Here is a 22,428-nt window from a genome sequence, read left to right as displayed (position 1 = left end):
CAATACAGAGTGAGTTCTTGTTTTAAAATGCATTTTCCCCAGTTTTCCTCCCTATGTAATTGTATCCAATTACCCAATCATATTTCCTCTCCTCTACAATTTTTTTGTGTTCCTCCTATTCCTTCAAACATTCCTGTATCTCCAGACATGTTGACTTAGCTGGGCTCAGACCTCCGTGTAACTAATCCTCACAAAAAATAATCCCTGTTCACACCATTTTAATAATGTAAAATCTCAGTCCACAATAGAATTCCATTTAAAATAAGGATGCCAGGCGCTCAGTGGGTGTAGAAAATTTCAGGTGCTAAAAAACAAACACTTTTTTTTACTGAATTCAGAGGGAAGTGGGTATGTCTAATTTAACAAAGTATAATAATCTTCCCATTAGGATTAAAAACTGGTTAGTGAAATCGGCAAAATCTTAGTTTACATGACACTGTTAAAGATAGATCATTAGTCACTCACATAAAAAAGAGTCTGTGGCCTGTGTTTGGATTTTTTTTTTTTTTTTTGGATTTTTTTAGGCACTAAATTAAGAATTGGGAGAAATTTCAGCCATGTTCTTTTCTCCCAAACCTAAGTTACTTCATAACTCCATTAAATGAGCCATGACTGTGTGCAAACTGGCCCATTGATGTAATTTTAAGGTACAAATCATTAGACTGGATAGATAGATAGATAGATAGATAGATAGATAGATAGATAGATAGATAGATAGATAGATAGATAGATAGATAGATAGATAGATAGATAGATAGATAGAAGTAGGTAAGTATTACTGTACAATACTTATAAAAGTGTCCTGTGCAGTAAATATTCACAGATGAGCAATGTAGTTCCATTAACAGAGTAACAGATCAGGCATCATAAGTCAAAATGCACATGATAATGCAGGTTATATGTAACTATATTTTTTCAATATCAGGCTGGTGTCTGAAACTGCTGCTGTGGTCACACGCTCCTCCTTTTTGCTATTAATTCAGTGCTAGTGTTAACACACGTGCGCTTGCATCCATAAACTTGAGCACCCATTACCGCAATAACGTGACCTTTAACCTCTTTTGAAAGGCACGGCCTATTAGGGACCAATTTACAGCCGCTGAAAGGTCAAAGAGCCGAAGCACTGATAGATGGTGGGTCGTGGGGGCGCATCAATAATACCTTTCCACCCCTGCCACTAGCAACACACAGTGAACCAGAGAGGACTTTGCCCAGCGCTTTGTATTGTGAAGTCGTGTGCGTGTGTGTGTGTGTGGGGGGGGGGATGCCTGCAGGGATTTAACCCCGACAAGCGTGCGCGTGCGTATGTTCAAATCCATGTCTGTGCTATTGTGTGTAAGTGTCAAGTGTGAATGTGTGAAGCCAAAAGCTTTTACACGCTTAGATAAACCGCATATCCCACGATGCTATGCTCTTCACGGCCTCTGTAGAGGAAGCTGGAGGAGACAGGATGCAGTGCAGGAGTACAGAAACTCATCAGAATAATCAATAGGTGTCAGTGATGGATTAATTGCACAGGCTGGAGGATGTACTGGTTAAAATTATGAAGACAGAGGATCCAATATCAGGGTCTGAGCTGCAACTCTTAGATGCAGCTTCATGATAAAATACATACATGCCGGTAAAAAGCTCAATAACTTGAGCAGTGCATGTTTTAGTTCCAGGAGCTTTTTAAAGTGCATTTTCATTGAGATTACAGATTAATGAAAGATAATTACAGAATAAAAAAAACTACAGTTTCTTGACAAGTTCCTGTACTTTCATTTATTCATTCATTCATTCATTCACTGTCTGTATCACCATCACTTTGTCCAGTTCAGAGTTGCGGTGGGTCCGATTCACTGGGCAAAAGGTAGAAAACATCCCAGACAGGTTGCCACTCCATCACAAGGCAAACACACACACACACACAGGGCAATTTTAGCAGCTCCAATTAACCATAGCACCCGGAGGAAACTCAAGCAGACATGGAGAGAACATGCAAACTCCACTCAGAAAGGACCAGGAACGCTCCACCTGAGAATCAAACCCAGGACCTTCTCGCTATGAGGCAACAGTGCTACCCACCAAGCCCTTTTTCCAACTGTAATGTTTATGACCAGCAAACCGTCTGATGATGAACACAGACACATGAACACAGATACATGGCAAACTCACCACATATAGTGTCCAAAGACAAGGTTTTAACCCAGGTCCCTGATTCCTCTATTTTGGCATATTAAAATAAAAGTGCTTAGTTGTTGGTTGTGCACCTTAATATCCAAGTGTATCAAAATGTGTTTAATGAGTGAAATTATTTTAAAACTGTTCTGATTTTGCCGCTCAGGTGGCGCAGCGGTAAAGTACGCTAGTGCACCAGAGTTGGGTTTCTAGATACATCGTATCGAAACTCAGCTCTACCTTTGCGACTGGGTTGGGCGGCAGTATGAACAACGTTTGGCTGTTGTTCATGGGCTTAGCGGGTAGAGTCGGAGCATAGGTCCTCTTAACTGGTACAACTGCGGCCCCTGCTGGTTGGCTGACGGCGCCTGCACAGGGCTGAGGAATAACATTGAGGGGGGTGTGACCCTCCGTGCGCAGTGTCTCTCGGTGTATGAACTCGGCTCGTGCGGGTGTAAAATGCAAGTCTGTACCGATTGCGTGCCGGAGGGGGCGCAATTCGGTTGAGTGGCATCCTCAGTCAGCGGCAAGGGGTTGAACCAGTATAGAGTACATAATCAGGGTAATTGGATATGACTAGAATAGGGATAAAAATTGGGGAAAAAAGTGAAGAAAAAAAAGATTTTGCAGCATGTCATATAAAATTGTGTTAAGGTTTTTCATCCTGTAATGAATGGCTCTAGACTTGGCTGAACATAGCAACAGCCAACTTTTGGATGTGAAAAAGCCTTAATGTTTTATTTAAAACAGATTTCACATAAAGGTGGCCAATCCAATGCAGGTCATCACAAACATACCTAATCACAAACAGATCTGAGAATGTTTTTGATGTTTTTTTACAGGCTTACTAAGAGGCAGCATGAGTATTACTGTCTACTACTAAAGAGAAGAGAGAGAGAGATTCTACATTAAAGAGAATTTACGATTCATTAAACATTAACGACGTCTCCGATAATGCGGTTCATGCATCAGACACAGGAAGAGCAGGAGACAGAGAGACCAAGCTTGGTAGGTGCATACTTAATTACTCTTCATTCATTTATTCATTTATTTCCACTGACTCCCCTAATCCTGAGTCTGGATGCCAACAGTAGGCAGAAACTAACCTCGGACCGTGTGCCAATCAATCTCATGACACAGACTCGCATTTACAAATCCACCACAAACTGGGTTTAATCCAGAATATTCCACCACAGGTTGAGTGCACAACACAAAATACATCACACACCCATTTAAAAATGTATACCTAAAAGCAACAAGGCTAATAAATAAATAAATAGGAATCTCAGGTATTACTGTGGTAAACAAGGCTTTTTTCTTTTACAAAATTAAGTATCTCATGTTAGTAGTAGCGCAGTGATTAATTTACTGGACTCGTAATGTACTTAAACCTACTAATTCAGGCCCCACTACTGCCATTTCCTTGCTGTTGGGTCATTGAGTACGGCCCTTAACCCTCACCTACTTGGCTTGTATTCAGTCACAATTGAAAATCGCTCTGGAGAAAAGCATCTGATGAATACTGCAAATGTAACGTTATTCCGAGTCCGACTGGGATAGCTGTGAGTGTTTTGGCATCCTTTCACCTCCCCAAAAATAGCAGAAGTTGGATTGAGTACTCTAAAATGCTTCTAAGTGTGACAGAATGATTCTGTTTGTTAGTGTCTGATGCTCTGCAAAACATTAATGGCTAATTTCCCCCAGGAAGACCCCCTGACCCCATTATTGCAAAAGATTTGGCTCCACCTCTGCCACCCAGGCAGCTGATTCAAATATGTCCAGGTATAAAACAGTGTCCAGGTAGAATGTGAAAGAACACCAGACAGATAAGATGACGCTGAAAGGTCACTAGCTCTTGACATTAAACACACACCCTGTATACAAACACAAATATAGCAGTGCCCTTATTGACAAGCTGACAGAAGAGTTCAGAGTTCATCATGAATGCCAGACAGAGACAAGAGGGAGAGGGGGGGGGGGAATGGAATAATAGGAATGAGAAAACTGGAAAGAAGGAGACAGATTGCAAGTAACAAAGTAGGAAGGGCAGAGAGGCTGAAGGGTGTGTTATTCGTTCCACCCCGGTTTTCACCTGGTCTGATAGGATCGTATGGAGGCCTGACGGCTCTTGTTCAGGTCAGACTAATGGAGCTGAATGCTAATCAGGGCTGACGATCAAACTCACAGCCAGAAGCTTTTTAAGCTGGCCAACATCAGAGGGACAAAAACTATTATTTCAGTCAAACACACACACACACACACACACACACAAATCCACACATGGGGAAGCACACCAGTGTTACCACGTCTGTAGTTTTTACACAGATTTTATGCTTTTTTGTTATTCAGCATGTCATAAACACGCCAAAATCACACCTATGATGTTTTAGATACTGTAATTGCAGACAGTTAACTTGATTACTGTGCAAAAGTCAGTATCAAACATCAGAACCACATTAAACATTTCTGAAAATAAAAATACTATGCTATGCACACGCAGTAAAACAAAATCTGTTTGGTTAGGGGAATATTTAATTTAGAACATACAGTTCTTAATACAGGCTCATAGGTTCCATGAGAAGTAGCTTCTAAGCTTAAGGGCCTTGGCTAAAACTTCTTTTTTACACCTCTGCAAGATTGCTCCTATGCTCGCACACAAAGATGCTGAAATTCTGGTACATGCATTCATCTCGACCCGTTTAGATTAGTGCAACTCCCCTTTCATTGGCTTTTCCAACAAAATCATACAGTCTCTTCAATACGAGTTATTTCATATTCTAAAAAATCCGCTCATATCACCCCATTTCAACTACACTGGCTACCTGTTCCCCTTCCTAATCAATATAAAGTATTTATGCTAACATACAAATCCCTCAGTAGTCTGGCCCCAGTCTATTTATCAGAACCTTTACACCCATATTGTCCTGCATGATCTCTCAGGTCCTCGGATAGTGGTCTCTTGTCTGCTCCAAAATTCAGATTAGTTACTGTTGGTGGCAGATCATTCAGTGTTATGGGGCAGCACGGTGGCTAAGTGGGTAGCACTGTCGCCTCACAGCAAGAAGGTCCTGGGTTCGATCTCCAGGTGGGGTGGTACAGGTCCTTTCTGTGTGGAGTTTGCATGTTCTTTCCGTGTCTGCGTGGGTTTCCTCCGGGTGTTCCGGTTTCCTCCCACACTCCAAAGCCCTGCAAGTGAGGTGAATTGGAGACACTAAATTGTCCATGACTGTGTTTGATTGCATTACCACAACCCCTCCGCCTTTGCTCTTCATTTTCATCTGTTAAAACTCAGTTAAAAACCTAAAAAAATCACTTCTCTCTGTACTTCTATCATCCTCCTCTGTCCTAAATATTTTTGTCTCATCTTTTGATATGTAAAGCGAGCTTGGGTATAAGAAAGGCCCTATATAAATACAACTTATTATTATTATTATAACCCATTGATATTACACTGATATTACATGTGCTATTGTTTAAAAAAAGACTATCAGTGGTCAGATAAAGAATGAAATCTGTGCTCAGGTGATACAGCAGTCTAAGACACTAGGACAGACCTCTCACGAGGTAAAATCTCAGCAGAGCCACCGAGCATCAACACAAACACAATTGGTTATGTTTGAGGGAGGGAAGGTCGAACTGAGTCTCTTCCCGCTGCAATATGTGATCTCTGAGACTGGTCCAGGTGCCGGTGCGAGTGGGGGGTATGGGGTCACGTGGTATGAATAGAGGGGAGTCACATGAAATAATGTTTTGTTTAATAACCTAAAGTAAACAGTATAACAAATACGTAATAAAAAGCATATTTAGAATTAGAAAGTCTTCTTTCCAACAGAGTCCTACCCCCCCCCCCCCCCCCCCCCCCCTTCTTCCTACTCACATACACATACACATACACACACACACACACAAAGACAAACCCTCACATAATGCAGGAAGAAGCTCAGAGCTGTGCGCTGTAATGATGGCTGGCAGGTCAATAAGAGACTCCAGTCCCAACCGGCCAACCAAAACACACACACACGCACACACACACTCCAACACACACCTGCTCCCTGTCTCATCTGATAGGAGCCAGAATGCTTTTGAAGCCACGGCGCTGTTTCAGGTCGCTGCCCAATCTTGCCTCTAAACTGACAGACTGCATATCACATCTCTCTCAGTGTCATCACCCAGTTCTCCCCCCACTGACCCCCACTTCCTCTCATCTGTCTCTATAACCGCATGTCCATCTCTTCATCTTTTACTGCATGGTGCAGGCTGCAGCACAAGGCCTCAGAGCTGCGCCGCTATTGGATGCAGATGATGTAATCCCTTCCGGTGCTTCCTGCAGCAGTGCATGCGATTGGCCACTGATGGGAATAGCGAGCGAGTGCTGAGCTCTCACTTTCATTCATGCACAGCCGGGCTCTGTGTCGCCGGCCGGGATGGGGTGGGGGCGACGTTTGATTGACAGCACTTAACATCGATCCCACCAGGTCAGTGGTGTTGGGACAGGACAGAGACATCAGTGCAGGATGAGACAATACAGGTTTTTTTAAACAATGACTGATGCATCATGGGAGGGAAATGAGGGTGTACATATTGCATGATAAAGGAATACGGCAGCATTTTTTCTAATCTAACCTAATCTGTATCTGTATGCTGTATCTGTATGCTGTATCTACACTATATGGACAAAAGTATTAGGACACGCCCGTTCTGATTTTAAATGTACGTGTTTAGCCACAACAATTGCTAACAGGTGTAATTAACTAATTATATAACAGAAATTATGTGCTTCCAACTTTGCAGCAACATTTAAGGGAAGGACCATTCCTGTTCCAGCATGACTGTGCCCCTGTGCACATAACAAGCTCTATAAAGACATGAAGAAAAGCTCTAGTGTCCTGCACAGAGCCCTGACCTTAGCCCTACTGAACAGCTCTGGAATGAACTGGAACATCAACTGAGGCTTTCTTGACCAACATCAGTGCCAAGTCGTACAAACGCTCTTTCAATCAAATGGGCACAAATTCCCACAGACATGTTTAAAAGTCTGAGAAGCTGTCTCAGAAGAGTGGCTGTTGTTATAGCTGAAAAGATCATATAGAGTAGAGGTCACTCTATTGGAATGGGAAGCCCAACAAGCTCATGGTCATGTGTCCAAAGACTTTTGGCCCTATAGTGTAGTTCATCTATAGTGTTTAAACAATTACGACAACCAAAAATGTTCACTGACTGTCCCAAGAACTGCCCTTTACTTTATTCTCGTTAGAATTCACAGTAAAGGGAAACATTGACATTTTTGTCTGTAGTCGTCACCCACAAATTAAAGTCCTTGTGGACAGAAATGTGATGCAAAACACTAAATTGTTCCTTTAATTTTGAAATCTAAGCACTGGTAGCTTAGCAGCAGACTTACTGGACTATTAACTGGAGATTTAAGGGTGTAAGCCCCGCCACTGCTGGTCCCAGAGCAAGGCCCTTAGGTCTGATTTGCTTGGATTGTATTGTGTCTTAATTATAAGATGCTTTAAATTGCATATATGTAAATGAAAATGAAGTCTCACACACACAAACACACACCATGAACCCCACCCATGCACTGACTACAACACTTAATTAAGTTTCCAGTCAGCTAATTAATAGACATTTGACTGTTTGCAGACCCGTAATGAAATGTCTGCCCAAACTGATGGGACAAAAGACACAATCATCCAATTTTACCATTCACACACGCACCCACACACCCACGTTCTGAACTCCGGTACTGATGGGGGTTGGGATAAGGGTGGAGGAGAGGGGGTTGTCCTGGCGTATGAGGCTGTCGTCATGGTAATACGCACGAGACGTTCCCTATGGTGGGGGGGGTGCAAATAGTTGAGCGAGGGCCGAGAGGGAAGCGTGGTCACACTCAAGCCTTCATACACCCCCATCCCAGGCTAAACATCAGCCTCCACCCTATGTTATAATTCCTTATTCATGTGTGTAATGTAACAATACTACAGTGGTTTGGGTGAGGTCGTTTTCCCACTCTCTCCCACTCACTGTTGCTCAATCTCTCTCGCCCGATGCTTCTCCACCCTGTACATGATGTCATTGTTTTCTCTTGTTGCCATGGTTCCATCTGGATGTGTTTCCCTCAAGCATCTCGGGATGCACATACGCGCACACACACTTTTCCGCCCTTTCACCAAAACACACGCTGCATCCCCACCTCCTCCTCCTCTTCTATCCACCGGTGTATAATTTGGAACCCCCTCTTGACTGCAGCGTGCAGATACAAGGCTAAGCTCATCCTGAGCATGGAAAAAAGTGGATTAATTCAATTTACCCGACAATAAAAACTCAGAGATTACAGATTCTACACAGCCTCAAAAGATGATTACTTATACAATCGAGAAAAAAGATTAGGGGACCCAGGCTCGTGCTCCCTGTGTGCACATTTCTAATCATGCATTATTTTGGCACGCCACAAGGCACGCCTGAAAATGAATTCATTTACAGCAATTATCCCGCACAGTACTAGTAACAGTATTGTTTCCACCTCCCACTAATTTCAAGCTTTTCAGGCCTGTAAAAAAACGCCTCAATCTCTGTGTATTTTATTTCAGTTCTGATTTGTTGTGCTTCTGGGTTCTTATGCAGCAAATCAACACTCTGGCACATTCAAGCTTACGGGGGTGGGGGGTGTAATAAATGATAAATAATACATGGCAGTGTGTGTATCTCTGTAGAGGGGTGCTTAACCATGCAAAGTCTAACAGACCCCATCATTCCGTAAAATGTCGTAAAGGTTAAACCAAGCGTGCACAATCTGAAATCGTTTCATGATGTTTTTTGTTTTAAAACACACTTGGTAGATTTACAGTATAAACTGAGGGCTAGTGGGAGTCCGGCAGATTATGTTGTGTGCGCACTGCAGTGTTCTCGGCCTGGTTTTATCACAGGATTGCTCTTTCTGTATAGATAGTGTTTGTGGATGGCAAAGAATGGCAGCTGCCATACCCGAGAACTAAATAAAAACGTAAATATTTATAACAGATTCACAATAAAGGTAATTTAAAGATCATTTAGACAGGTAGTTGGTATCTCATTGTATATAGGGGCCAGTGATAGCTCAGTGGTTAAGGTACTGGACTAGTAAACAGAAGGTTGCCGGTTCAAGCCCCGCCACCACAAAGTTGCCACTGTTGGGTCCCTGAGCAAGGCCCTTAACCCTCAATTGCTCATTGTGTAAGTCGCTTTGGATAAAAGCGTCTGCTAAATGCTGAAAATGTAAATGTAAATATTTGTCAATCTGCTTTTTGTTAATGCAGTATTTTGTGTTGCCGGAGGCGGCTTGATCCATAGGGCGATCGGGCGACGCACCACCAAACTAACTGTGACTGTTCTGGACAGTTTGTTTTGCCTCTAAATATAATAGTCCAATCAGCGTCAGGTTGTGTTCCGTACAGTACCGCCCCTTTGGGCGATTTTCAATCAGACTAAACGGAACACAACAGATTGCTCTCATAGACTCTTAAGTTAAGGCTTTTTTTCAAAATGTAGTCACTGCAATGCAATCTTTATGGGTTCCGGGAGGGCTGGCACTTGCGTGCTTGTGTCATACATAACCTGGTGTAGGGATAATAGGGGCAGCTAGCTATCTGGTAAACATGGCTAAGTCAACCAGATATCTATCTATCTATCTATCTATCTATCTATCTATCTATCTATCTATCTATCTATCTATCTATCTATCTATCTATCTATCTATCCATCCATCCATCCATCCATCCATCCATCCATCCATCCATCCATCCATCCATCCATCCATCCATCCATGCATCCATCCATCCATCCATCCATCCATCCATCTAAGATAATTCTGTGGTTTGGGAGGGTAGGCAACTCTAAATAGTAGAGCGAGGGATTTCACTCACAAACCACCAGCCCACAATGTAAACACAGCTCGGGTAAGTTTAAAGGAAAAGAGCAGGGAGTCCTGCAAGATGAAGCAAGTCCTCAGTATCCCATTAGCAGTCAGGTGTAGTGTGTGGCCCGTCTGATCCTACACACTCATCCCTGCTTCACTGAGGGCCTTGAAGTCGCGCTCACTTCTGTGTCCAAAACAAGGATTTAATGAAGTCTCTCATCATGTAATTATAATAACAACATGTTTGTTGTTTTTCTCTTTTAAGTCTTTTTGTCTGTAGCTCTACAGACAATCCAGCCAGTTCTAGCTCAGACAGAACTAGTAATCAGAAGCTGCCACTCTTGGGCCCCTAAGCAAGGTCCTTTACTTTAAACTGATCGATTCTTTACAGTCACAAGTGTAACTCGCTTTGGATAAAAGTGTCTGCTACATGCCACAAGTGTAAGTAAGTAAACCTTAACCACAAACAAATACACAAACACACACACACACTGTCCGATGACCACAGGAACACATGAGGCTTTGGCAGGTGAAAAGAAGTGGCCGGCTACTGCACGTGTGTCAGAGGAAACACGTAATAGTCTGCGGCTCTCCTAGGTCAGGGCAGGGACCTGCGGCAGCTGGAAATTGGACACAAATACATTGGAAGGAATAGGGGAAAATAAAAAATATCCAATGACTAAATGAAACAGCTGCATTTTTCTGAATTCAGACAAGCTGAGTTGTATTAGCGACGGTTTACTCGATGTCCGTTTGTGTTGGATCTGGTATCGCCTAAAAACACCAGGCTCAAGACAGGAATACACCCCGGACACATACAAGTACACGCCCACTACACAGGCAGCACAGTGGCTTGGTGGGTAGTACTGTCACCTCACAGCAAGAAGGTCCTGGGTTCGATCCCCTGGGTCCTTTCTGTGTGGAGTTTGCATGTTCTTCCCGGGTCTGTGTGGGTTTCCTCCTAACGAGTAGCTACCGTTCCTGTCATGAATGTAACCAAGGTATGTAAAACATGACATTAAAATCCTAATAAATAATAATAATAATAACCCCCCCACACACACACACACACACACACACACACTCTCTCTTTCTCCAGTGAGAATACTGGAGTACCTGTGGAAAACTCATACACGTATCATGGAGAGTACATGTTACTCCACACTGATCTGGAGCTACAGACTGCACAATCAAAACACTCATCTACAGAAACAGTTTTATACTGATTAGAGTCATGTAGGGTACGTGATAGGTGCACACCTAAAACCCATGGCTGAAAGGCAGAAAGATAACCTGAAAAAAAACCTTTTTTTGCAGAGCACCACACACTTCATCTATTCACTCACACCTAGGGGCGCCTACTGACAGATTAACATGTACCTCAGTACCTGCTATGACAAGCCATGCACACTGCTGAAGATTCTAATTTCAAACGTAGTTTACAGTGTATAGTATATGGACGCATGTTATTTTAATAGATTTCTATTGAATTTCCGCTGCACTCAAACACAAAACTGAAAATTAAATAGACACTGCATAAAAAAAGAAAAACGCAGCAAATTGGATGGACTCACATCTAATAGAGCTATTATAAGATGAAACATAAAAGCACACATCCAGAAAGTGCTTCAGAAAGAGTCGATGGATTGGCTGTTAGACTTCCATTATAACTAAGTTTCATGTCTACAGGGCTTTTATTATTTTCACAGTACACAACAATGTTAAAACAATCACCCACGGTGCCGCTTAGGTGGCGCAGCGGTAAAAACACACGCTAGCACACCAGAGCTGGGATCTCGAATACATCGTATCGAGTCTCAGCTCTGCCTGCCGGCTGGGCTGAGCAGCCGCATGAACAACGATTGGCCTATTGTCCATATAGGAGTGGGTTAAGCCAGATAGGTACTCTCTCATAACCGATGCAACTACGACCTCTGCACAGAGACGGGGAAAAAGTGCTGATCAGGGTGCGTCTCTTCGTACACAGAGCTGGTCCGCAGCTGATCTCGTCTGGTGTGGGTGACAAAATGCATATGGCTGCTGCCCACGTGTCGGAGGAGGCGTGGGTTAGCTTCGTTCTCCTCAATCAGAGCTGGGGCAGGCATTAGTGGAGAGGAAACATGACGCAATCGGGCAATTGGACGCGATAAAAGGTCGAGAGAAAAAAGGGGGGGAAATGCATAAACAAAGTATTTAAAAAAAAAAACAATCAGCCATGGTAATAATGCACATAAAGATTAGAATTCGAGAGGTATTATATTGCTAAAAACTTGAATATTTATGGAATATTTCTGTAACATTTATGTTTAGTGTTTGAAGATATTGAATGCTTGCTAATTCCCGTGATTTATTTTCTAGTCTGTGTTATCTCTAAATCTGATGCAGTTGTGTATTAGACTAACCTGCACTGAGTGGTGGCAATAATTATTTCACTCTGACCTTCGAAATATAAGAGTGATGATGCTGGTTCAGAAGATCAGGGAATGGAGGAGTAAAGAGGAGTAGGTGGGAGAGTAGCTGGTCTGAGAAATGAGTTAAAAGCCTCGTTCTCTCACTCGTTCTAATCCATCTCTTGCTCTCTCTGTCTGATCTTTTGTTACGTTGGTCTTTTAAAGACATCGAAGCACAAAGACCTGTGCCGGTCACGTAGACACCAAATCCCCCCTTCTGATCTCTGCTTAAATCAGACACCGACACCGACACCAACTCCACATCACCAAACTTCAACTGAACTTAATATCAGGCCTCTGTGCAGGGGACCGTCATGCAAGAACAGGAAAGAGCTTGCCCCACACTGCAAACTGTTGCCACAAAGTACAAAGACGATACCCTGCAATGGATTTGCACCCTATCCAGGGTATACATTTTGATGTTTGGCAACTATTAAATGTATAGAGGATTTAATGATGCAACCTGAGACTTATTGTTGCTTTTTATTTACATTTATTTATTTACAAAAGTGTCCTAAAACCGCATTAATTTCACCTTTTTCCTGCAATACCCTGCGATTCAACTGATTCCACTAGATGGTGCACGCCCAACACTACCGATCTTTGCTAAAGCCGAGTCTATCTGGTCTACACACATATATTCATCTGCCATCGCACTGAGCCCTACTACCCCTCTGGAGTCGCCTGTTGTGCCAGCGTGATCTAAACACTTGGCTGGTTTAAAACGTCACACATAAACCATTAACTTATGTCGAAAGTGCTGCTTTAAACGCTGAATTGGTTTTGTTTGGACGGCGATACACCAAGTAGAATCAAAGATAAAAATAATAAAAAACACATAAAAAACACATTCACACGTGTAAACGTGCACATAATAGGGTGCGTGTGGCTTATTATTTACATTCAAAAATTCATCCTTTTATCACAAAAATAAAGGTTTGAATGTGAATTTATATTAGTTCCAAACCCCCACCCCCGCACCCACCCGGCCCGTCTGTCAATTTTTAAAACCCAGTGTGGCCCTTAAGCCGAAAAGTTTGCCCACCCCTGCTATAGAAGATGGATGGATTATTACACAACAGCTTCAGCACACTTAAAAGCCTTGTTTTTGCCAATTACTCCAATTAATATACTAACAATAAATATTAAAGCGAGAGCAGTGAAACAGTTTAAAGCCTGGAACCAAATTAAGCAACCTAAACAAACATGAGTGCATATCACCAAAAAAAGTATCACTTTCCGAAAGGCACTACATGCTAATCAGAGGTTTGTCTGTGCTCTTGAATCCTCGTTCTGTACATCAAACTGAGGAGAGCAAACATAATTTGCTGGAGTGGTAAGAACAAAGCAAATGAATACTAATCCCAGCTCAGGGCTTTCTCAGCTTCATACAGCGCTCATCAAACCAACACACGAACAGAAGCCCAAACACGGGAGTTTCCGAGTAGGGGGTTGAAACTGTTGTGCTCATTAGGAGAGAAAAAACACTGTGTAATTGGATAAACCTCTCTGTCTCTCTCTCACGACGGCACTCAGACATACACAGACATATTTACTCTTGAACTTTTGTTCTAACAGCCGCTAAGCTGTTGCAGCTCCAGGGGAAGTGACGGTGTCCTTAACAGTGGGTTTGTAGACAGGAGGAAGAAAGAGAAAGAAACATTAAGAGAAGCAGTCATGAAAAAATCATTTAGGACTATTGGCACAGAAGCACTGCTTTTATCAGGCCTGTAGTACTACAATACGCTATTATATTATTACCTGGATGCAGGGAGAGGAAAGGAAAAAGCAACATGCCTTAAATAATTCACAAGTACAGATTCAAACTCCTAAACAAAAACACAAACCATGCCAGTCTCAGATTAGCCAATATAGGGACCGGATCCTGGTTCCTGGTGTGAGTGGCATTCAAAACCCACATAAGAAATGCCTGCCTGTGGCGGCATGTGGCAGCAGGGTGGCTGTGGAATTGGTTAGGAACCCCAGGCAAAAACTGAAAAGCAGGATTATGTCGGCTCCAAACATTTAGCAAGTGCACAAGGACAGATGGGGGATTTGGAGTTGAAGCAAATTCACAGTGACCTGGCCCCAAAACACACCGCACCATATGCTTTTCTAACCAATCAAAATAGAACGTTATACTTTACAGGCACAATCACTGTTCAGATTGCAATTCTGAACTGCCTGTAGGTATGGGTGCGAATTATCAGGGGAGTGAGTGTGTATTCATGCCTAGTATTGTGCCCAGTGCCAGAATGAGGAACCTCAACAGTCTTGACCCAGTTAAGTGAGTATTGAATATAAATGAGGGCAGCTTGGTAACACAGCTGGAAAAGTTGGTGCACCACAGCAACATGGGTCCTGGAGACGTAGATTCGATCCCTGACTCTGGTCACTGTCTGTGGGGAGTTGGCATGTTTTCACAAATCAGCAGCCGCTGTTTCTGAAGCACTACTACCACTCATTGCCTTTTTAGACATTTCAGACATGAAACAAATCCAAAGATTATTACAATAAAATAATAACTTTTGAAGCCTAAAAAATGGTTTACAAGGGAAACTCAAACTGCTTATTTAATATATAAAGCATTATGGATTACATAATCAAATCATTTACCTAGCACTCTTGCATAATTAAAAAATATTAAAATATATTTTATTTATGCATTTTCTCCCATTTTCCCCCCATTTAGCGTAGTCAATTTGTCTTCCGCTCCCTGTTTGCAGTCAAGGTGGGTATGTTTCTGCTCACGCCTCCTCTGACCCATGTGCAGCCCTTAGCGGAACCCTTTTCACCAATGCACTCTGCACAGGCGCCTCTCTATCTGCCAATCAGGGTCCTTACACAGCGTTTGAAGATCCCGCCCACATAGTCCGGTCACCCCACCCTAGCAGAGACGTGTCTGCTGCAGGCACTGCCAATTATGCCCTCTAGATGGCGCCCAGCCAACTGGTGGCAACGCCGAGTTTCGAACCAAGGAGTTTAGAATCTCTGCGCTGGTGTGCTAGCGGAATATCCCTGGGCGCTTCTTTTAATATTTTTTATGTCAGTTTGTTTTTGTAGCAAGAATGTTTGCTAGCTTGATGAAAACATGGGCAGTTGCTTTTTACCAGTTTTATTCTTACAGAAGGCTGGCACATTGGTGGATCAGGTGTGAGGGTGCTGCACAGCTTTATTATCCTGAGAACCTCGGTTCAAACCTCACCTCTGGTCACTGTGAGACGTGTAACGTTACCTTCAACACTTCAAAAACAGCACTCAGAAGAAAAAGTGGATTGGTGGCTCTAAACTGCCTGTAGGACTGAGTGAATGACTGAGTGAATTGGTACGGTAGATGTAAAGTGAGAATTTCTGGGGTTTTCCCAAGATTGTAACACAATTCTCTTACAGTTCTGGGATTTTAATCTACACCTCTCCAACCATAAGTGAAAAATGTTACTCATATGGACACCACTGTCATATTGTTGCTTCCTAAAACTGTTGACATTGTTTTTTTTTCTTTGACCTGTTGACATGTAACACTACAGCAGTGGCTGGACCATAAAGGGCTGCCTCAGATGCAACAATGTATAGAAAGTATATGTGTGTTTAAGGTCACAAATGGCCCACAGACCACGTTGGACAGGTACCGAACCCAGTCTTACATCCAGTACAACAAAAAAACCTAAACATACACCTGCCAAACATCCTCTTGAGATCTGAACATTGCTTGATTTTTAATTCCCTAAACTACACTGCATACACACACATGCACACATGTACGTCTGAATCCGGCTGTGAACATCAGCCAAAAGCCCATTACTAAACTCCAGCTGAGCCACATGTCATCCCTCCCGCCGGCTCCCTGAGAGAACCCAGGTGGCTAGAATTACACACGCATAAAATTACTACACACAATCCGTAGGTGCATCATTATACACAAGTCGAAGCTCAGCTGTTAGAGATACTGACACCGCACTCGATGTCTGTGGTGTTTTATATATATGTGTCACGATGTCATTGTTTTCTGGCTGCTGCATGCGATTTTGAATTGACATCTCAGCTGCAGGGCAGGTTAAGAGCAAATGCGTCTGCTTTGATAAGGAAAACAAGGGAATCGGCTGGTCAAAAATGACAAGGAGTACAATGCTGGCAGTGCAGTGTTATCTACCTACATACACTGGACTGATGTCAAATGTTAAAGCTAGATTATATTATGTTTATCATATTTCTGCAAAACCTGCAGCAGCAAGCTCGAACTTGATATTTTAAAACAAAAATGTAATTATTTTTAATTACATAACCCACATAAGAAATGCCTTATGTGGTAGCTGAGTGGAAAGAACGCTGGGCAGTCAATCGAAAGGTTGTAGGTTTGCCACTGTTGGGCCATTAAGCAAGGCTCCAGGAGCCCCGTACAATGTCTGACCCTGCAGTCTGACCCCCGCTTCTAAACAAGCTGGGATATGAGAAAAGGCTTGCTTACAAATGTTATGTCTACTTTAATTACCAACATGTTTGTTTGTTTATTAGGATTTTAACGTCATGTTTTACACTCTGGTTACATTCATGACAGGAACGGTAGTTACTCATTACACAAGATTCATCAGTTCACAAGGTTACATCGAACACAGTCCTGGGGATCGAACCCAGGACCTTCTTGCTGTGAGGCGACAGCGCTACCCACCGAGCCACCGTGCCACCCCTATATCACGGAAGCAAAGTTTCATAACCCAGGGTTTAACCTATAACAGCTCGCTTGCTACTAAAGTTGACACTAAACCAGTTTACATAATGTTTATTTACGGTTGTTAATCTATGATGCTGTGTCAGTCATTTAATCTAGAGAAGAGAAAAGAAAGGCTAGCAGTGATGTAACTGAAACCACGCCTGGCTGATCAAAAAATGCAAAAATATATATATTTTTTCTATTAGATAGGGCCAGAGAAAGATCTGGTCTTTCAATTCTTATTTTACTGGTTTAATATGTGTGATCATACTGACTAAATTAGTGTCAGTGAATGTTAATAAAGACACATACAGCAATGCAGAGAATAAATAAAGTTAGTGCGACACTGACACATATATCTTTACTAAATGTTTACCCTGCAGCTGCACCCCAATGTTGTCTTCCAACACATCCCAAACTACTGAGTCATTTTGGCAAACGCAGGACGGAGAAACAAAATCGATTTATTACAGTAAGGAAGTTAGCCAGGAACTCAGCCCTTCCTAAATGATTTGGCAAATACAAATATCAAGAGAACAGCAGAAACAGTGTGAGAGCTGAGATGAGGGTGTGAGATTGATTAAAAAAATGTATCTTTATAACTCTTATGTTTAGCAAAGTCAAATTAACATCACTGCTCCAAGTTTGCTTTCACATCAAGGTTAAAGAGGCAACACTGCCTGAATTCCCCACTAAACATCTGAGACCTGTGTAGGATCACGTATCAAGCTCAGACAGATTTGGGGCTCAAATGCAGCGACGGAGAAACAATATCCGCTCTATTTTGGATGTAAAAAGCTCAAATATGACCTCCAGGTCTGCAATTGATGTGTTCTCCTATTTCGCTGAGCTTTGAGTCCTGTTATAACACACTACAAGACCACATAATGATACAGTTCTATGCATTTAGTGCGATAATTAAAAAAATAACTCAAACATGTCTGTAAGGATGGATGAACATTCATGTTAAGGGCTGCAAAACAAAGTGATCAAGTTTACTATGTGTGTGTTTGCTATTTGTTATTATGGTGTAACTATAGATTTATATAGAGTCATATAGCAACATATAATATTGTACAGAGCATACAGTTATTTCAGTACAACATTATTATCATGTTTTATGTTATTTATGACATGCCAATACTGAGTGTACTAATGCACTCCGGTGCAAAAAAAAAAAAAGGGTGTGTGGTAGCTAAGTGGGTAAAACGCTGAGCCGTCAATTGAAAGCTTGTAGGTTTGACACTGCCAAGCAGCCACTGTTGGGCCATTGAGCAAGGCCCTTAATCCTTTTGGCTCCAGGAGCCCCATACAATGGCTGACCCTGCAGTCTGAACCCCGCTCCTAAACAAGCTGGGACACGAGGAAAAAGAATTTCATTGACTGTATGTATGTGTATGTACGTACGTGTAGATATAACAAATAAAAGCATTTTCTTTAAATCAAAACAGAGGCTGGAAATGACTGTAAATTGTTAGATATGTGACATAAGTAGACGGTCTTTCATTCTCTTGAATGTTTTAGTGTTTTTTTCCTATAGATGCACCCTGAAGTCTTAAAAACACAGCGCAACTTGAGAAACAAGATCAATTAATTTAGGAAGAAAGGCAGGCCTGGAGGTATCATGGTTGAATATGTAACAGATATAATTACCACAGAGGACCATTTTTATACTATGGTAGTACTGCAGTAATATTTATTTAGGGACAGTGGTAGCCTAGTGGGTAGAGCTTTGTGCTATCAACTGAAAGGTTAAGAGTTCCAATCCCAGTTTTGCCATGCAGCAACTGTTGAGCAAGGCCCATAACCTCTCAGCTCCAGGGGTGCCGTACAATGGATGACCCTGCACATATGTATGTATATATGACAAATAAAGGCATTCTATTAATACAGCTAAATACATGTAAAGTAACATGAAATAATGTGGTGTTTTAGTATAGAACTATATAAAAACAACATAAAAATGCTATGGTCATCTCATATATAACAACGTAATGTAGATATTAGAATTATCACGGTAACAGTGGTGCACTGTAACACTATATGACCAACAGTATTTGGACACCTGACCGTGAGCTTGTTGAACATGTCGTTTCAAAAACAAATGACCTCCGTGTGATCTTTTTAGCTATAATGACATCCACTCTCCTGAGAAGGCTTCTCACAACAGACTGTGGGAATTTGTGATCATATAGTCAAAAGAGCATTTGTATGATGTTGGTCAATAAAGCCTCAGTTGATGTTCCAGTTTATTCTAAAGCTGTTCATTGGGGCTGAGGTCAGGGCCCTGAGGGCCACAGGAGTTTCTTTGAATCGAGAACAGGGGCACAGCCATGCTGGAACAGGAAACAGCCTTCCCTAAACTATTGCTGCAAAGTTGGAAGTAATAATTTCCTTTATGTAATTGATTTATTTCATGTGCTAGCATTTGTGGCTAAAACACATGAATTCAAACATGAGAAGGTGTTCCAATAATTTTTCTAATACTTTTGCCAATTGCAATATCAAGGTTGTGTTGTAAATAAGTATTAATTATAATTAATAAAGAGTAATATGATACTGTAATGTCATAGAAATATCACAGATCAATAGGCAATCGAACCATAAAGTACCACAGTAATACCATGTTAGTGTCATAGACAGATATGATAGATATGACAAGCATAGCATAAAACCATGGCAGGATTTATAAATATATAATACATTATGGATGCCATTATGCACTGCTGTAAATTTTAGCAGGAACAATGACAATGAATACGTAATAGCCATATGTAATGACCACAGCCTTGAATTGCATCATGATTGACAGTTTGATAGCCTTAAAGTACCATGATAAACAACAGTGTGTCATAGAGGAAGCTCTAAAGCATCTTCATATCTTCGACTCAGCCAGTAACACACAGGTGTACAGATATAAATCACATGAATCCTCAGATGTATGAACACTACAGAGTCCAGTGCTGTGTGCTCCCGTTCACACACACGTCATCACACACACACACACACACACACACACACACACACACACACACACACACACACGTACACACTAGAACATCTGCAGCCAGACCAACTTTAATCCTGACAGAGCTCAATGAGATGCACACAGAAATGATGCCATGAGGACACACACCTGCCTTTACTTGGATGCAGCATGTACACACACCCAGCCCTCACACACACACACACACACACTCCTGCACCTGCATAAAGGATCCCCTGTAGAAGCAGCAGGCGGCTGCCGACAGAGCGCTCCACAGACTGCATCTCTCCGTCATGCTTCCTCCACGACTCTCCAATCCTCTTTTCCTCTCGTCTTTGCACCGGAGTGCACTAGAAAGCCCGGGTCATGCCCCGCTTCGGTGGCATACACCCACTCTGAGCCAGGCGTATGAGTGTGTGAGCCAGCAAACTGCTGCTGCTAACGATGAGTCCTACAGAGCTGCTCCACTACTGCTGCTGTCATCCCAGCCCTCTCACTCTGGCACTTGCTATGCTCCACGGAGCTGGCAGGCATTACCTCATCGAAAAGGGTGGGTGGGGGAGGAAGAGAGAGAGAGAGGGAGAGAGAGAGAGAGAGAGAGAGAGAGAGAGAGGGAGAGAGAGAGAGAGAAAAAACGGGGGAGGGAGAGATGCGAGAGATGCTAACAGGCACAGAGACCCCACCCACTCCATCCCTCCTCCAGGGTTCCAAACAATACCGGTATAAAGCAAGAATAGCTGAGTGAGTGTGTGTGTGTGTGTGTGTGTGTGTGTGTGTGGTGGGGGGCTACATGCCTCAATTCTTCAATCATTCAGCACCTTCTCAAAGGAATTTCTCCTTTTTAGTCCATTGTAAAGGAAAGCAAACTCAGTGGACCATGGGGGACGAGAAGGGTTTATACACTCTCACACTCAAGAGTTCACCCACACACACTCCAGCCAGGTTATTTATCTAGAACACACACACACATTTGTTTGTTTGCATGCAGTTAACCATGCAGAAAGCCCAAATGAGCTCCTTTTATCTTGCTTTCACACATTTAGTCTATTTGTCTCAGACTCTTGTTCATCCTGCTCCTTGTGTCTGTGCCTCTGAGTTCTCTAACATTCACTTTTTAACCTCAACCACACACACACACACACACACACACACACACACAAACACTCTTCAGTCACTTCATGGGCTCCAGGTGGGTCATGCTTCATGTCTCGTTGAGCAGTGACATCATGCAAGACGCCTCACCATGGTAACCGCATCACAACCCTGAAGTCCTGAAGTAGCGTCCTTGATGCAAAAATCACAACGGCGTCAAGAATGCTACTCATAGTACTTATAGCATCATATATAAAATAAGATTCCTTTATTGATTCTCATGGGGGAAATTTGAGTGTTACAGCAGCTCCAGCACAGTGTAAATACAGTAAATAGAGTAAATAAAAAAAATAAACATTGACTATGTAATGCAATTACTATTATATAGCAGTATGGCAATTAAAACTATATAGGAAAACACAATATATACGATATATAAACATATACATATGTGTGTAATATGTAACGTAAAATCATGTGCAAGAAAAAGGTGGGGTGGGGGATCTTTGAGGTATTGCAAATCAGGCATAACATTATGACCAATATTTCCTAATATTGTGTTGATCCCCCTTTTGCTGCCAAAACAGCCCTGCAACTGTGTTGCTCTGTGTATTCTGACACCTTTCTATCAGAACCAGCATTAACTTCTTCAGCTATTTGAGCTACAGGAGCTCGTCTGTTGGATCGGACCACACGGGCCAGCCTTCGCACCTCACGTGCATCAATTAACCTTGGACGCCCATGACCCTGTCGCCGGTTTACCACTGTTCCTTTCTTGGACCACTTTTGATAGATACTGACCACTGCAGACCGGGAACACTCCACAAGAGCTGCAGTTTTGGAGATGCTCTGACCCAGTCGTCTAGCCATCACAATTTGGCCCTCGTCAAACTCACTCAGATCCTTCCGCTCCCTCGTTTTTCCGGCTTCATAACATTAACTCTAAAGATAAAATGTTCACTTGCTGCCTAATATATCCCACCCACTAACAGGTGCCGTGATGACGAGATAATCAGTGTTATTCACCTCACCTGTCAGTGGTCATAATGTTATGCCTCGTCTGTGTATATATATAGTAGCGTAACTAAGGCATGTTTAATATCTCCTAGATCTCAAATCCATTTTTTTAAGTGTC

At 42.4% G+C, this 22,428-nt stretch overlaps 1 protein-coding gene across 1 annotated transcript in view; it reads right to left on the bottom strand.

Moving 5' to 3' along the window:
• The window catches only part of sh2d3ca (SH2 domain containing 3Ca), a 44,211-nt gene extending 23,581 nt beyond the window's left edge, over nucleotides 1-20,630 (bottom strand). Inside the window, exon 1 of the mRNA XM_063013757.1 lies at nucleotides 20,422-20,630. Coding sequence (XP_062869827.1) covers nucleotides 20,422-20,496 — 75 coding nt within the window. The 5' untranslated portion in view covers nucleotides 20,497-20,630. The remainder of the gene's footprint in view (nucleotides 1-20,421) is intronic.
• Between the last annotated feature and the right edge of the window lie 1,798 nt (nucleotides 20,631-22,428).

The sequence above is a fragment of the Trichomycterus rosablanca genome, chromosome 18, assembly GCF_030014385.1.
Source record: "Trichomycterus rosablanca isolate fTriRos1 chromosome 18, fTriRos1.hap1, whole genome shotgun sequence".
Taxonomy (NCBI): domain Eukaryota; kingdom Metazoa; phylum Chordata; class Actinopteri; order Siluriformes; family Trichomycteridae; genus Trichomycterus; species Trichomycterus rosablanca.
The sequence above is the reverse complement of the archived record's forward strand: the minus strand, read 5'-3'. Positions and strand labels throughout refer to the sequence as shown.